This window comes from Coffea arabica, chromosome 2c, assembly GCF_036785885.1.
Source record: "Coffea arabica cultivar ET-39 chromosome 2c, Coffea Arabica ET-39 HiFi, whole genome shotgun sequence".
Taxonomy (NCBI): Eukaryota; Viridiplantae; Streptophyta; class Magnoliopsida; order Gentianales; family Rubiaceae; genus Coffea; species Coffea arabica.
The window spans coordinates 11,908,450-11,925,115 of NC_092312.1; the positions used below are offsets into that span (position 1 = coordinate 11,908,450).

A 16,666-nucleotide genomic window follows, 5' to 3' on the forward strand; every position below is an offset into this window, starting at 1 on the left:
TGGATTTCTCGAATGTTCCGAGGTGGGGACATGTCCTGAATGGCCTTGATTTTGTCGGGGTTGGCCTCGATTCCCCGGTGGGAAACCAGATACCCCAATAATTTTCCCGAGGTGACGCCGAAGACGCACTTCTTGGGATTCAGCTTCATCCTCGAGTCTCGCAGGACCCCGAAGACTTCCCTCAAGTCTGACAGGAAGGATGAAGTGGCGAGACTTTTGACGAGGATGTCGTCCACGTAGGCCTCCACATTGCGGCCGATCTGATTCTTGAAGAGTCGGTTGATCAGCCTTTGGTAGGTCGCCCCGGCATTCTTTAGCCCGAATGGCATGGTAGTATAACAATAAGTACCTTGGTCGGTGTAGAACGCCGTTTTCTCTTGGTCCTCTTCACTTATTCCTATTTGATGATACCCTTTGAAGGCATCTAGGAAGCAGAGGACTTCATACCCCATCGCCGAGTCGACGAGGGCGCCTATCCTTGGCAGGGGATAGCAATCTTTGGGGCAGGCCTTGTTGAGGTCGGTGAAGTCTACACACATTCTCCATCCACCGGTGTCCTTTTTGACCATAACTGGGTTGGACAGCCAGGTGGGATATTGGACCTCGTGAATCATCTTGGCCGGCAAGAGCTTATCGACCTCATCCGATATGGCCTTGCTACGCTCGGGGCCGAAGTGTCTCCGTTTCTGCCGCACAGGTCGTGCCTGTGGGTTGACGTTAAGTTGATGAATCATGAGCTCGGGTGGCACTCCGACCACTTCATCTGCGGACCACGCGAAGATGTCTCGGTGGTCCTTGATCAGGGAGATCATTTCCTCTTTCAGGGGTGAGGGGAGTCCGGCCCCTACTTGGACCAGTTGGTCAGGTTTGGCTTCATCCAAGACCACTTGTTCCACCTCATCCCCGGGCTCAAGCCTGCTGGGCTCTCCTGCCTTCTGAGGGTCGATGCAGTCTATGGAGAGGACAGCCGGCCTCTTTTCTTCTGACCTCGGCGGGGGCTGAGGTCCGACTGCCGCTTGGATGGTGGCGAGATAGCATTCTCGGGCGGCGCCCACGTCGCTGCTCACCTCGGCCACACCCTCTGGTGTTGAAAACTTGAAACTCAGGTGGTAGGTGGAATATACGGCTCTCAAGGCATTGAGCGTGGGCCGGCCTATCAGCATGTTGTAAGGAGAGTCCGTTTTAACCACCGCAAAGCTGACAGGCACAGTTCGGCAACGGGGATGACGCCCGATAGTCACCATTTAATTCACCATGCCCTCCGGGTGGACGACGTGTCCCCCGAAGCCGACAAGGGGAGTTCTGACCGGAGTGAGTTGCTCCCGGGTCAACTTCAAACTCTCCAAGGTCCGGTAGTACATGACGTCTACCGAGCTTCCGGGGTCAACGTATACCTTTTTGACTATGTAATTGTTTGTGAGGACCTCAATCACGAGGGTCTCGTGATTGCTGGAGGCAGCGGGGACAGGGTCGCGGGAACCATAGGTTATCACCTCGGACAGCCTCGAACTCGGCTCGGCCACATCCATACCGGCTTGGCGGTAGGTCCGCTTCCGGGAGTTCTGGCTGTCTCTTCCCGTGGGGCCACCTGAGATGGTATTGATCACCCCGGCAATGTTTGGGCCGTAGCCTGGTGATCCGTCACGTGGAGGCCTCTGATCCTCCTTGTGGTCCTCAGGGCCTCGGCAATTAAGCTTGGTGTCCCGCCTGTCTTCTCGACGAGGACCTCGGCTCTCCCGGTGGGAAACACTTCGGTTGAAGCTTCCGTCTTTGCGGATGAACTGCTTCAGGTATCCTTGTCGGATTAGGTTTTCGATCTCTCGCTTCAGATCGTTGCAATCTTCAGTCTCGTGCCCAACGTCTCGGTGGTAGGCGCAGTAGAGGTTGGAGTTTCTCTTATCTCTCCTCCCAGGGATCTCAGGAGGTGTTCGGCCGAGGTGGTTCTGCCTCATTACAGCCAAGACATGAGATCGGCTGGAATTGAGCGGTGTCAGCTCAGCGTCCGAGGTGGACGACCGGCCTCTCACGATCCGGTCGAAGACACTCCTGCGGTCTCGGAGTGGGTTTGAAGTGCTACTTGGGCCGGGTTCACCTCGGCCAGTGTCTTTCCTTCTCCGGGGATCTTGCCCCGTACGAGATGCTTGGGCTTCTCGCTTCATGCGGTTCACATCCTCACTTCGGATTCCCTGGTCCACTCTATCCCAGAGTTCCCGAAGTGTACGGGGGTACTCCCGATGAATTTCAGTGTTGAAGATTCCCGCCACCAATCCGTTGGTAAAGGCCGCGATAGTTATCTACTCGTTCTGGTCAGGTATCTGCACATTCTCCTCGTTGAACCTTTGAGTATACGAGCGAATGGACTCGCCCTGACCCTGTTGCAGGTTCAAGAGGTAGGCTGAAGTCTTGGTTATCGGTCGGGACGACACGAAGCGGTGGATGAACCGGTCTATCAGTTCATCCAGGGAGGAAATACTCCCCGGCTCTAAACTCCAGAACCACTTGCGGGCAGTCCCATGTAGGAAGATGGGGAAAGCCCGGCATATCACGGCGTCGGGGACGCAGTAGAGTCGGAAGGCGGAGATGAAGGCGCGGAGGTAATCCTCGGGGTCATCTCGGCCGTCATAAGTGTGCAAGTTTGGGAGCTTGAAGTTCGGGGGTACCATCTCCCCATTGATGTCATCCGTAAAGGGCGGAGCCCTCATGTAGTCAGAAGCTAGGCCCTCGGGGCGCCGAGGTGGGTCCTCAACTCGTTTCCCTAGCAGTCCCCGGGAGAACGCCCGGGAGATGGAGGCAAGTTTAGACGTCGCCTTGGAGGGGGCGCGCCTGGAGGTACTCCGAGAGAGACGCCCCTCATCGGAGTCTTCACCTGAAGGTGCCTCAGGGGACTTCGTCGGCCTCCTCTTGGAAGACTCAGCCTTTTCTTTCCCCTGTCTTTTGAGGTACCTTCCTAGCTCCTCAAAAATGGTAGGGTTGTGTGATACGAACTCGGCCATCTTGGCGATGGCCTCCTCGTTGTTAGGCTGGGTTCTCGGGGACCCTTGCTCTTCAGAAATGTGATCTTGCTGGGCTCCCGAGGTCTGCCCAGCCCCAGTTGAGGGAACTCGACCACTTCTGGAGCGCGTGGATCTCATTTTAGTAATAGTAGTCTCGTTCCCACAGACGGCGCCAGTTGAGGAGGTGATTTTCGGTTGGTACCTAGACCGACCTGGATCAGTCCTCTCTGAGATGAAGTGAGATGAACTCTTGTGTCCGAAGTGAACCTCGGTGTCCGAAGTGAGTGGCGGGGTTTCACCCCTGGGATCACTCCGACGATCAAGTTAGTATGAGAACGAGAATAATAAGAGTATAAGCAAATGAACAGTGTGCTTACTTGTTGGGAGTGTGTCTGGGGTATTTATAGAGGGAGAGTAGAGGACAGAGCGGAGGGCTTATGCTTGTGGGACCCACCCTCTGGTCATTACGGCTCTGTCCCGTGTCAGGAGATCTGACTCTGACACTGTAGTTGCCTGGGCATGATGACGGGGAGTATTGTGCAGGTGCCATTAAGTGCCTCCAGTGCTTTTCAGATAAAGCACTGGTCCTGGGTGATGTCAGATGGTTTGACGTCATCAGCGTGCAGCTGAGGTGGGGGTGCCGAGGTCGGCTACACAGTAGGCTAGGGAAACGGCCGAGGCCGAGCTCAGGGATGATGCCCGGGACACGGATGAGCTCTGATGAGGGACGTGGTGAGTTCACCTCGGCCACTCGGGATGGCCGAGGTGAGCATCCTCATTAATCATAGAAAAACATTAAATGTGTTTGGATAGAAAATTATTTGAAATAATTACTGTACTATTTTTCTATGATGTGATGTATATAAAATAAAAAAAATGATTGAAAATATGAGAAAGTTCATTAGAAAATGCGTTAATGATGTAAGCAACTGATTATTTGTAAATAATATCTATCCAAGCATATTAATTATGAGTAACTTTCAAGCAGAAGGGTCCAAATGTTCAACACAGCCACAAAATTAGGACACAGCTAGAATATGTGGACAAAATATGTTTTAACTGAAACAGAAGGGACTAAAATCAGACTAACACTTAAAAAAGAGGGCCAAAAGCGGAATTTGCCGTCTAAAGTTTAAACAAACACCTAAATATCAATATTGAAACTGCTTAAATTGTTCTATTTTCTATTATCAATTGTGAAAGACTAGTGGAACACATAGATTTGTTAAAGATAGTAAATGCTATACTCCTTTTTTCTTTTTTCTTTTTTTTTTGCTTTTAGAACCTACAGGGCATGCAATACAATTCAACGAAGAATTTTGCATGAACACTACCTATTAGCTAGTATTTAGTTGTGTGTTTGGGCGTAAAGAGTAATAGGAAATCTCCACCCAACGAGGCAGGAATCACAAATGTTTGTGCACGAAAACCAATTGGATACATGGGTAAGGTAATGCTGTCTGAGCTGTTAATTAGAAACCAAATTCCGCACCACGAATTAATTGAAGCAATGGTAATCTTTCATGAAACAGCACAAAAACATTGACGCAGAAGAAAGAAACTTGCTAAAAGTTGAAAATTCAACCGGACAGGAAAATTAGGGGAAAAAAAAAACCAGACAAACAGAACAACCAATTCCTGCCAAATAAAAAACACAGACATAAAAACAAAACAGTAGTAAACCCAAAGGCCCACCTAAGTCATTGAGGGTCCCCCCCCCCAACCAACTCCAAATTCAACGCTAATCAACACGTATCCGTGCGAACCGTACATTCCAACCAAACTTAAACCAAGCAATATGGTCATTAGATCAAAGTTAATTTGGAAGAGATTGCATGAGCTTGGGACGTGGATTAGTTTTTGCAGGTTTTGTTGCTCGCTTTTTATGATAAGACGTTTTGAATCAAATAAGTAAAGTAATGCAAAAGTGGTCCTTGAGTTGGCCGAGATTCTAAAATTAATGTCATGTCTTTCTATTAATTCGAGTTCAAATTTCTCTCCAAGAATATCTATCCATCGCACAAGACTTGTTTAGTGCGTATTATCTTTCCGTGTGATTAGTGAGCTATTGCATGGGATAGGGTTTATCTAATGTGCATTCTTGTGCAGCAGTTACAGGTTTCCTTGTAAAAAAAACAAAAACAAAAAAAGTATTGCAAAAGTGTGTGTATGTGTGTGAATTAACTTGCTATGAGAACAAACAAAGAAAAATTAGGGAAATTTGTCAAAGGGGAATGGGAGGATTAATTATCCATAAAAAGGGTGTAGATTTTTTAGAAATTTAGAGGTGGGAGTAGAATACCATTTGGAGATTGTGAATAAACTAATCTTGTAGGTAGATTTAAAAAGAAAAAATCCTTTTTTGTACGTATGAATGTATATATTAGCATGTATACATGAATTCACCAAATACACACTTATATTCATTGCACTCGTGTGTACAGAACGTAGATATATAAGTATATTATGGTTTGCGTAGATGCATGTACGGATGTACACATATTCATTAAGGCGCATTCTTCAAATAATTAAAGTGCCTAAGCATTGTTGTGGAGGTAATTTAATTATTTAATACTAAATTAATAGCTATATGATTCTGGAATAGTAATCGCATCCCATTTACAAAAATTTCCAGAGCTTATGCTTTTCTTATAAAATGTTGAATTTTTTTTCCTATTCTCGTTTTACAAAATTTGCCAAATAATTAAGACTACTCATTGAAACTCAAACAACCAAATATTTGAGCAAATAAAACTATGCAAATTTAAAAGATCTTAATTTGTTTAAAATTGCATGAACAAGGATACTTTTGGATTCTCTCATAGTCTCATGTGTTGGATATTTTAAAAAGACATTTAAAAATAAAATTACATAGATAAGTGTCATCTAGCCACAAAATGTTATACAAGGAAATAAAGGACCCAAAACCACTCAGAGAAATTAGTCTTTATCGTTCATCTTTACGATAGATTTCATGAATAGCTTAATATATTAATGAACAAATTATCCGAACGGTCACTAAACTTTTGCAATCGTCAAGTTTTGATCACTCAACTATTAAAAGTCTGGTTTTGATCACTAAAATGTATAAAGTTAAGGTTCTAGGCCATTCTGCTAGATTTAGTCGTTGAGTTTGTTTATCCGCACGATTTTCAAGACAAAAGAAAGGGTCAATTTAGGAATTTCAACATGCATCTTCTTCTTCTTCTTATTGTGAAGCACCCGGCTTATGGATTCGATCAGTCCGACGAGTTCAACTCCATATCCAATCCGATTGTCCTCCATATCTTCAACAAAATCTCCAACATCAAAACCCTAATCCGCCGCTCCGTTTCCAAAAGGTTCAATTCGCTGGTTCCTCAAGCTGACTCGCTCCTCCTCCGAGTTGATCGAGCCATCTCTACGACCGATTCCGACGACAACGATGGCGAAGCCTTCTTTGTCGCCTTCCTTTGATCCATCGTGAAATCCCTTCATACTTTCATTTCCCTAAACAAGCATACCCATTTTGGTAGCCCGACCAAGACTCATAACTCTCCCACTCAGATCCTCCGCGAGTTCGAGAACATCTAGAGTCTCCGAATCGAGCTCCCCTCCGGCGACCTGAGGTTGGAAAAAGGCACCACGATGATGGGAGTTTAACATGCCTTTTCAACCTACTTGCAAGAAAATTTGCAACTTGGTATACTCCTCTAGCTAAGTGTGTCGTTGACAATTAAGCAAATTAATGGCCTCTCCACACTTCTTATTGTCTATAAAGAAAGGAAACCTCAATCATCCTCCTTCTCAACGGCACTTTTCTCCATGGCATCCATCAATAAGAAAATAGTACTAGCATCAACTAGAATTTTTCAGAGATTTTAATGACCTTCGAATCTAGTGAAACTCTTTCATCAGCCGAAGTATCATAAGAAAAGGGTTTGTTTGGGTATGGTTGGAATGCCGTAGTTTAGAATTACAGCAGCGAATAAGAGATTTTTAGCAGAGCTTCTGGGTGGTTGACATACGAGGCACGGATAGAGAAGAAGAAGAAGATGCATGTTGAACTTCCTAAATTAACCCCTTCTTTTGTCTTGAAAATCGTGCGGATAAACGGATTAGCAAACTTAACGACTAAATCTAACAGAATGGCTTGGAACCTTAACTTTATACATTTTAGTGACCAAAACCAGACTTTTAATAGTTGAATGATCAAAACTTGACAATTGCAAAAGTTTAGTGGCCATCCGGATTATTTACTCTATATTAATCTAATATGAGAAGGTTCAAGTATTAATTTTTCTAGAAAAGTTTCAAAATATTGGGGCGTAATAATTGTGATCATGTGTAATCATATGATAAACTAAATGTAATTTAGATATATTAACAAGTCAAACAACCAAAAGTTAAACAAAATAAATTAAAATCCATTTATATATACTAATATACACTAATAATATATACACTATCACGATATTACGGTTGTATGTAAAATTTGGATTTCAAATTTAAATTCAAATTATATGTCATGCATCCAATTTAAAGGTAATATCGAGTTCGAGTAGCACCATGCTCGAACTCGAACTCGATTATTATCAATGCTTGAATTCGAACGAGTATATAAATTTGAGTTCAAACTGGACTCGACGTAATGGAAATTGAGCTTGAACTTGACTCGTTTGAACTCAAGTAAACTATAAGCCTTATCAATCTCGAGTTACTCTAGCTCGAACTCGAGTTTTTTTTTTCTTGTTTTTAATTTTTTATATTTTAGATTTATCAGATTATTGTTTTGCCATATATCACTTCTTTTTATTGAACATTATTTCATGTCATGTAAATTTATTAAAATATGAATCCATAATAACCATTCCATAAATCAAAATATATAATATATAAATAATATAAATACTTGATTAAACTCCTCCAATATTCGAGTAGTTGCTAGTAGGCCTGTCAATCGGGCATAATAAGCCGGATTTTGATGAGTTCAAGTTCAACTCATTTAATTTGAAACATTTTCGGGTTTCGAACTATGAGTTTCGGGTTCGTAAATGTGAAACTCATACTCAACTCACATAATATTCGGGTTATGAGTCTTAATCGGGTTTAGCCCAAACTCACTTATTACTCCTTAATTTTCTTAATATAATTACTATAACTATTAAGTTGTAAAACTAATTTAACATTTACAAGATTATAATATTTAAACTAAACATGAACAAATAATAGTTCTTAAAAAGTATGTAAATCAAAAAAATTTTCAACAATATTTATATTTAATCGTTTAAAATGCATGAAAAATAGTAATAAAACATGCAATCATAAGCCATACATCTTTAAAAGTTGAAACTTTTTTTTTATAATCTTGTGATTTAAATCCAAATATGCTTGATGATTTTTGTGTTTGTAGACAAAAAAAAATCAACCAATAATATGCCAATACAAAAATTTACTCAACCAATAAGAAAAATTAGAGATTTAGTTATCCATTACTAATATTGGCTCTCAAGAAAGCTCATGAAAGAGTCTTTAGATGCATTTTTATGTTTTGTAATTTATATATATATTTAGTATTTAGTAAAAATATATTTGAATATATAATTATATGTAATATCAAAATATAAATATTATATATATAGGTAATTAAAGGGCCGGGTCTATATCGAGTTTGAGCCTACTAAGGTCCAAACTCGGCTCATATTTAATTCGGACCTAATTTTTAGGTTCAAACTCAGACCGACTCACTAAATGATCGGGTTCATTGGACTTTTTATCGGGCCAAACGAGCCCAGCTCAGACTGACTCAACCCCATTAATAGTCCTAGTTACTACTTATGCTCAAACTCGACTTGTTCAAATTGATTTTAAACCAAACTTTTGACCAACTCCCGAAACAAGCTTTTGACCAACTCGCGAGTATAGCTGTTAACGAGCCGAGTCGAGCTCGAGCATGTGATAATCGAGCTCGACTCGAACCCCTAATCGAGCCAGCTCGAGCTCGCTCGATTAGTAATTCGAGCTTCACAAACTATTCGAGATCGACTCGATATGCTCGGTAGAAAACTCGAGCTCGAGCTCGAGTTCAAAATTGAGTCGAGCTTATCGAGCTCGAGCTCGAGCTTGTCGAGCCTGTAGAGTATCAAATACACAATAAAAATGACGTTAATACCCCTACTATTCGAGCAGTTTTGAGTTTGAAGTCGAGCCTATCGAGCCTGTAGAGTATCAAATACATAATGAAATGACACTAATACCCCTACTATTCGAGCCTGTCGAGCTTAAACGAGTCGAGCTATGCTTGGCTCGTCTATTAAACGAGCATCAAGTTGAACTCGAGCTCGGCTCGTTTCTCTCAATAAACGAGCCGAGTCGAGCCCTTATCGAGCCGGGTCGAGCTCGGCTCGTGAGCTACCCGGTTCGATTAACAGCTCTACTCGCGAGTGGTTTGGCTTGATCACACCCCAAATCCCATACATCGAAGATTAATGCATTAAATTATACACAAAATGAAAAACAAAATCTGAGTAGTTATTTGCATGCCTCAATCCCTCCGATAGTGACAGTGACCTCGTATTCTATTGCTGCCCTCAATCTTTTCCTAATATTCCCTTTTAATTTTGTCTCTCTCGTCTTTTATTGACTTTCGCAAAGAGTAGGCCCCACGCTTGGTTTTGCCCCTCCTATCACCGCCCACCACACTCCATCCCCACAAGCGCAGGTCCAATCAGCATCATTAAAGTGGGCCCCACAAGGCTTGCTTACGCGCACCCGCATGCTGTAAAATGGTACATTTCGTATATTTGTACGTATAAGCAAAGCCATTGAACCCTTTGTGTCATTTTATTGACTCTTTCCGCCGTACTGATTAACGTTTTCAAAAGCTCCCTAAATTTTCAATATTTGTGTCATAGTTGGACACAAACTCCATATGGGATTTAAATATTGCTCTCTCTTTCTCTCTAAATAAAATGATAATCACTATTTTATGGCGAGAGAAAGAGAGATAGATTTTGAGGAAAGATTATTGGTTTTTTGTTTGGGTTCTGTTTCTTTTTTTTTTTTTTTTTTTGAAAATCTTTCAAGAATAACAGGTTTTCGTTTTTAAATTATCTAATATGATTCGTGATTATCCTGAAGTAATGATTGGTTTCTTGGTGTTTGGTGGTGGATGTAATGATGGGTGTTTCTTTGCTTTCAAGCTAATTGGGTATTCCCTTTTATTTTTCATCAATTAATTTTTTTTTTGTGTAATATTTTATTAATTTATTTGGTTTTTGGGGTTGATTGTGCCTCTTTTGGCTTTTCCAGCCTTTGAAGGAAGGTGGAGAGTTTGACTTTGAAGAGAAAGAGAGAGGGAGGGTCGGTTTTGGTGGAGATTTTGACTCGAATGCAATTGGGGTTGATCAGGTCAGGTCTATTGATGGTTCTGATGTAGAATGATGGGCTGGAGATTAGAATTTTAGATCTTTCAGCAAATTGATTCAGAATTTTGCTGGGCTTCTTTTACTTTACAGTATACAATTTATTTGTTCACTGATTTTATTTTGATGGGAGTGAGGGAATTGGTACTTTTATGGGACTCTGTAAATCTAGAGGAACTTTTTGGCAAGAAAATCTTGATTTGAAGCTTCCTTCTTCTCAGCTGAAGAAGGGGGAAGAGAAGAAGACTGGATTGGCGTTTGGATATCAGGTGTTTTAGTGATTGTTAGCTAAAATGGAGGAAGAGGCTAATTCTTGGATTAGGAGGACAAAGTTTTCTCACACAGTTTGTCATAGATTAGATTCATCAAGACTGGCCTCTATTCCGTTGACTATTAATCAGAGGGGGGGAATCCCAGTTGCAAAATCTAGGCTTGCTGTTACACCTTCTGCTGCTTATGTTAATCCTAAACAAGACCCTATTGTTAGTCCGTTACAAAGAAATCCCACGACAAACAAGCAGAGGGCTGTTTCCCCATCCCCACAAACCAAGCTTTTGGATACGTTTAAGGAGGCAAAGCAGGCAAGGTCTGTAAAGAGGAGACACTCAACTCCAAATTCAAGAAAATCTGAGAAAGGACTTGTTGGAAAGCTGTTTCATCATAAAGATTCTCATAAAAATTCCCATGAGCAGAAGCCAAATGGTTCTAAGTCTCCATTGAATAATAGTCGTCTGAGGCACTTCTCAGCTATGAAATTTCACGAGAAATCCAAGGGCAAGAAGGATTCAGCCTGGACTAAGTATTTTGATCACGGTGGAGGAAGGGTGACCTCAGTGGAAGCAGCTGATGAGCATATGGTTGATCTTTCTAAGCTGTTTCTTGGCCTAAGATTTGCTCATGGTGCACATAGCCAGCTTTACCATGGCATTTACAAGGATGAACCTGTTGCTGTGAAAATTATTCGACTTCCTGATGATGACGAAAATGGAGACTTAGCTGCTCGGTTAGAGAAGCAATTCAACAGAGAGGTTACTCTGTTATCCCGTCTCCACCACCCAAATGTTATAAAGGTAGTGTGGAATTCTCTTTTGCCAGTTTGATTTTTTCGTCAGTCGTGACTGATTATTTGAGTGATAAGTTCTTATAGTTGATTCAACGTGATGAAATATTAATTAAAAAGTTGGTATATATTGATAAGCATGTTTCGTGAGAACTGATCTTATTGTTTTGACATCAAGGTATGTTTTTGGTTTTCATTTGGTTCAAATTTTCCTTGTGCTGCAGTTTGTAGCAGCCTGCAGAATGCCACCTGTATTTTGTGTTATCACAGAATACTTAGCTGAGGGTTCTTTGAGATCATACCTTCACAAACTTGAGCAGAAGCCTATGGAGGAGAAATTTCTTCCCTTAACAAAGCTAATCACTGTGGCTTTGGATATTGCTCGTGGAATGGAGTATATTCACTCACAAGGTGTTATACATAGGGATCTCAAACCAGAGAATATTCTTATAAATGAAGATTTCCACCTAAAAGTTGCTGATTTTGGAATAGCTTGTGAAGAGGCATACTGTGATCTTCTTGCTGATGATCCAGGTACATACCGGTGGATGGCGCCTGAAATGATCAAGCGCAAGTCCTACGGCAGGAAAGTTGATGTGTATGGCTTTGGACTCATTTTATGGGAAATGGTTGCTGGGACTATTCCCTATGAAGATATGACTCCAATTCAAGCTGCTTTTGCTGTAGTAAACAAGGTATGCTGCTAGGTTACTTTATTTCTTGACTTATATGATCTATTGTTGTACAGATTTTAAATTTTCATGATAGCTTATATGCGTATTTATATATGCTTTTCTTTTCCCATTTTTAATCTCCGTGCTCCTGAACGTGCCCTTATCTTTTATTTTGAGTTGATTTTAAAGTAGATGAATGTTATGGAAGAAGTTGTTACTGATGCAGATAGTTTTCTCCCATCTGGTTTGAATTTTCCTTTGTGAATAAAAAGAATGAAGCTTGTCAATCTAATTCAGATGATGAAAGAAAATAGGTTTGAGGGATCCCAACCAATAAGCATGTTAAATCTGACAAGTGAATGGAAAGTCCAGTGTGTCGAAGCTCAGATCTTGCTCTCTGAATTTGACATGCTTGAAGTTGTGTTATTATCACCATAGCTATAACAAGTTGTGTTGCCAACATTACTTGGTTACATTGGTATCTTCGTTTTGCTCTATATAAATAGCACAATCTTATGCAGAATAGCTTGCTCTCTTGACATATTAAAGGTCATGCTATTGAATGCAAATATCATGCTGGCATAGCCTAATTGCCTTCAAGTGAATAATGAAGTCCTGTTATTGGTCTTCCTATGTCACCAGAATTTTGGAGATGACTTTTCTCTATGGTATCTTGATGTTGTAAAAACAACATTCACCCTTTGTTTTCTATATCGGGTTCTGGTGTGAAACAAAAACTGAAATTTGAATGCTGCAGTACTTTGTTGGTTTGACATACAAATGTTCCTCTGCTTCTTTGCTCTCTAGATCCTTAGAAGATTTTAACGTGTGGAAATCTTGTATGTCTTTTATTTCATGTAATTGTATTAATTAGCTCTCTCTGGGATTTTCTAGAATCTACGGCCTCCTGTCCCAGAGCGTTGTCCTCCAGCAATGAGAGCTTTAATAGAGCAATGTTGGTCTTTGCAGCCAGACAAGAGGCCTGAATTCTGGCAGATTGTGAAGGTATTAGAGCAGTTTGAGAGTTCTCTTGCTTCTGATGGAACCCTGAATCTGGTTAACAATCCAATCTGTCAGGATCATAAGAAGGGGCTTCTCCATTGGATCCAAAAGCTTGGTCCACATTCAGATACATCATCAATGCCTAAACCTAGATTTCAATGAATTTTGGATGATTTGTAGCTTCACTTAGATCCCATTGTAATTAAAAGGTTTTTTTCTCAATTCTCTTTGCGGTTTTCATCCCTTTATCTCTGAGCCCAATGTGAATGTTAGACTGTAGGCAGTCATTCAAATGAATTATCGTTTGTACTATCACATTATGGATACAAAGGCCATGGTTATCAAATTCTGAGCACAATAGTTGTATTTCATGATTACGAAGGAATGTGAAAAATTTTGGATTTTCTGTATAGGGAACTCCAGAGTCCAACCTCCCTCAGGCCTGTCTTTATTCACTTTTTCTGTTATTTGTTTACTTATCTAAAGGTGGTTATTTTGGTTTCTCAGCTCCATTTTTTGTTTGGGGGGTTCTGGCAGTCCCCAAGTGAAGTTGGCGTTAAATGTATCTACATCTTCTTCGTTTTACAGTTATTTGATTATTCTGGAAATTAGACTGGCAAGATATGAATTTTTCTGATCATCTTAAAGTTTTGAGCTGTGAAAGAAGTACTTTCACGTCGAAGTAGGCGTCTGGGTAGGCGAGCATAAACAGACATTTTACTTGATGCCTGTGAGGATCAACCTAATTCCTTCTTCCTTCCAGCTGTTACACTTTCACTGGATTACCACAGCATACAACACCTGGTGCATTTGAAGGAGAATGACCTGAATGTTATTGAAGCATGATAAATATATATTGCTTTCATCTTATTTCGTTGCTTAAGAAAGAGATCTTGCTGAATTTTGTTCCTTAGCAGCGGGCTGCAACTGTCATTTGTTGCACCGATCACAAGCATCTTATGGATATGTAGATATATCGTCCTTTGACTTTGCATTCTGTGTCAACATGGGGTAATGATGCATGATTAATTATGCTTGCGGATTTTTTGTGTCCACTTTGTTGTGAATGAAAAGTTTTGTTTTTTTTTCTGTAATTTGCAAAGATATTTTTAGCTCTCTCATTCCACGAGCACCAAAATTTGTTTTCCTTTCACCTTCTTCTTCCCTAAACTTTTGACTCCCAAAACAGAGAAATGAATCCATCCTATGACAGCTGAGAAGTGCACTTTTTCTTGACTTCGACTTGCAAACCTTCTTGTGCAGGCAGGCAGGATACATATCTTGATTCCTGTCATCGGATGCTCGTGGAAAACTTTAAAACAAATTGTTTAGCCGAACGAGTATAGGAAGTCCGTGATTGGACTGGGTTGTATCATGAAATTCCTTCTACTTAACGTAACGAGACCTTGCATGCTACCCGTGATTGTTTAGCATCTTTAGTGCTGCTGCTTGATACACGACTGTGTCTATTAAATTTGCAAGTCTAGAGAATTTTTTTCTCTAAAATTTTGGATTTCTATACTTCCCACGTCAACATGTTTACTCGAACGCCAATTGTATTGTATTAAAGGAAACTATTCCATTAATCGGAAGCAAAGAATAATTTTGTCTAATCACTTAATATAATAACCATTGGGACCAGAATTAGAAGGGTTAAGATGAAAAATACACTTTATTATTCAGTATTACAAAAGACGAAATGTAATGATGGTAAAGCAAAATGTATTTTTCTTCCTAAGTCCTAACCTTTTTTTATTCTAGTTTCGATGGTTATATTAAATGGACGGACACAAATTTCCTGTGGTTCTGACTGTCACTTATGATTAAAATGGGCAGAAAACCTGAAAGCATACACTTTCTAATCCTTCGAGGGATGCACTGAGATAAATTTTAAATTAGAGACCAAAACTTGATAATAGAAATAGTTTACTATTAAGAAATTGGGGCATATTTCTGACAATTTGTTTTTGAAGGGCCAAAAGACGACAGTGGAAATAGTTTAGGGACCGGCTCGCTGTACCTCTTTGTTTGTTTTTCGGTCGGTCACTCTCAAGAATTCATCAAACTTAGGCAGTTTCGTCAAAAAGCAAAAAGCTACTGTACCATAATTTCTTAACCCTTGAGAAGGTTGTCTACGATTGTGTTAAGTGCGAAATTCATCATCTATCAGTATCTTCACAAACCGTCGATGCTACAGCCACTTGGTAAGGTTCAGGCCCCCCACGAGAAAAATCTTGGGACTTGGAAAAAGTATCTATGCACAAAAAATCTTCACGTAATGTGAAGATATCTGTCAAAATCGCGGGATGTAACGATCACCACAAGAAACACACCAAACGTTTCATGACCTTTTTTTTTTTTTTTTTTTTTTTGTCGACGGAGGGGTGTCCGGATCAATCCTTACGGGACCCGACTAATTTTCTGCGGCCCGAGCTCGATGCCCCAACTCGGCCCGAATACGTTAAGTGTGCGGAGGAATCCAGCGAAGCGGAGACTCGAACTTGTGACCTCAAAATTCACTGGTGAGAGGCGCTGCCGCTGGACCATTCATGCGGGGGCTTTATTTGTCTAAATTCTGTATTTTGGTGCCTCGCGATCAAAATAAGAAATTTTTTAAAATAATAAAGTACTCTCGCATAATACCTCTGAAAAGTTATTTAAAATTGTTTTTTCCTTTTCCTTTTTGACTTTTGTTTTTTAGTTTTTTTTGTCTGCTTTTTCTTTAGCGTAAACAGAAAGGACTTATACTTTCTCTCTGCAATCCGCCTAACCCATTCCACCCCCTTGTTTTTGGTTAAAACACGGTAGTTCTATGGGTGGATTTCTTTTTATTTGACATATTATACTAACAGAATGAGTTTGAGAATCAATATATCAAACCACTCAACCAAATATATATATATATATATATCTCTCTCGTTGCAAAAAGGCCATTCCTGGTTTGCCTATGGGCTCTTGAGAGACTTTTAATTGATTTGAAAACCTACTTGTAAGGTATTAATATTTGAAAGAAAAAATTAATCTCCAGCTCTTTGCTGCTGTAACCATCAGCACATACAAGCTGGTCGAATATAATATCACACAATTAGCAGTAAATTTGTAAAAGATGCATGTGAATTGATTTTATACGAGCAGTCTTCTTTGACGTCAGATTTAAAATTCGAATCCTGCTCCTGACAATTGGAAGTACGAAGGATATAGGAAGGGGTGAAACAGTTAGAAAAAATATAGGGTCAAGATTCAAAACATCATTTGTATGGGATGGAATCCTTTTGAAACCGAAGTAAACTCCGACTTGAGCGCGCCTAAGCTGTGATAGTTGTCAGGTTTCTTGTTTTTACTTTGAGAAATGATTTACAGGGCTGTCATCTGTCTTAATTCAGTTGTGATATTGCAAATTTAGTAATACCAATTTTGCAGAAAGCCTTGTTCTACAACTCATTCTGTTCTTCAATTTTAGGGCTGTAGTATTGATTAACCACTAACTAACTTAAATAGGTAGTAAGAAAAAATTTATATGCATTAACCTTGTAA

General features: G+C 40.5%; 2 protein-coding genes across 2 annotated transcripts; one reads left to right on the forward strand and one right to left on the reverse strand.

Annotated features, from left to right (window-relative positions):
- Window positions 1-1,244: 1,244 nt before the first annotated feature.
- On the reverse strand, window positions 1,245-2,159 carry LOC113723908 (uncharacterized). Its single transcript, XM_027246868.2, has one exon. The coding sequence runs from the start codon at window positions 2,157-2,159 to the stop codon at window positions 1,245-1,247; it is 915 nt and encodes a 304-aa protein (XP_027102669.2).
- Window positions 2,160-9,816: 7,657 nt separating this feature from the next.
- LOC113726028 (serine/threonine/tyrosine-protein kinase HT1-like) lies at window positions 9,817-13,542 on the forward strand. Its single transcript, XM_027249493.2, has 4 exons — window positions 9,817-10,182; window positions 10,284-11,466; window positions 11,681-12,151; window positions 13,025-13,542. Exons 2-4 carry the CDS (start codon window positions 10,690-10,692, stop codon window positions 13,292-13,294), a joined length of 1,518 nt encoding a protein of 505 aa, XP_027105294.1. The 5' UTR covers window positions 9,817-10,182; window positions 10,284-10,689; the 3' UTR covers window positions 13,295-13,542.
- The last annotated feature ends 3,124 nt before the right edge of the window (window positions 13,543-16,666 follow it).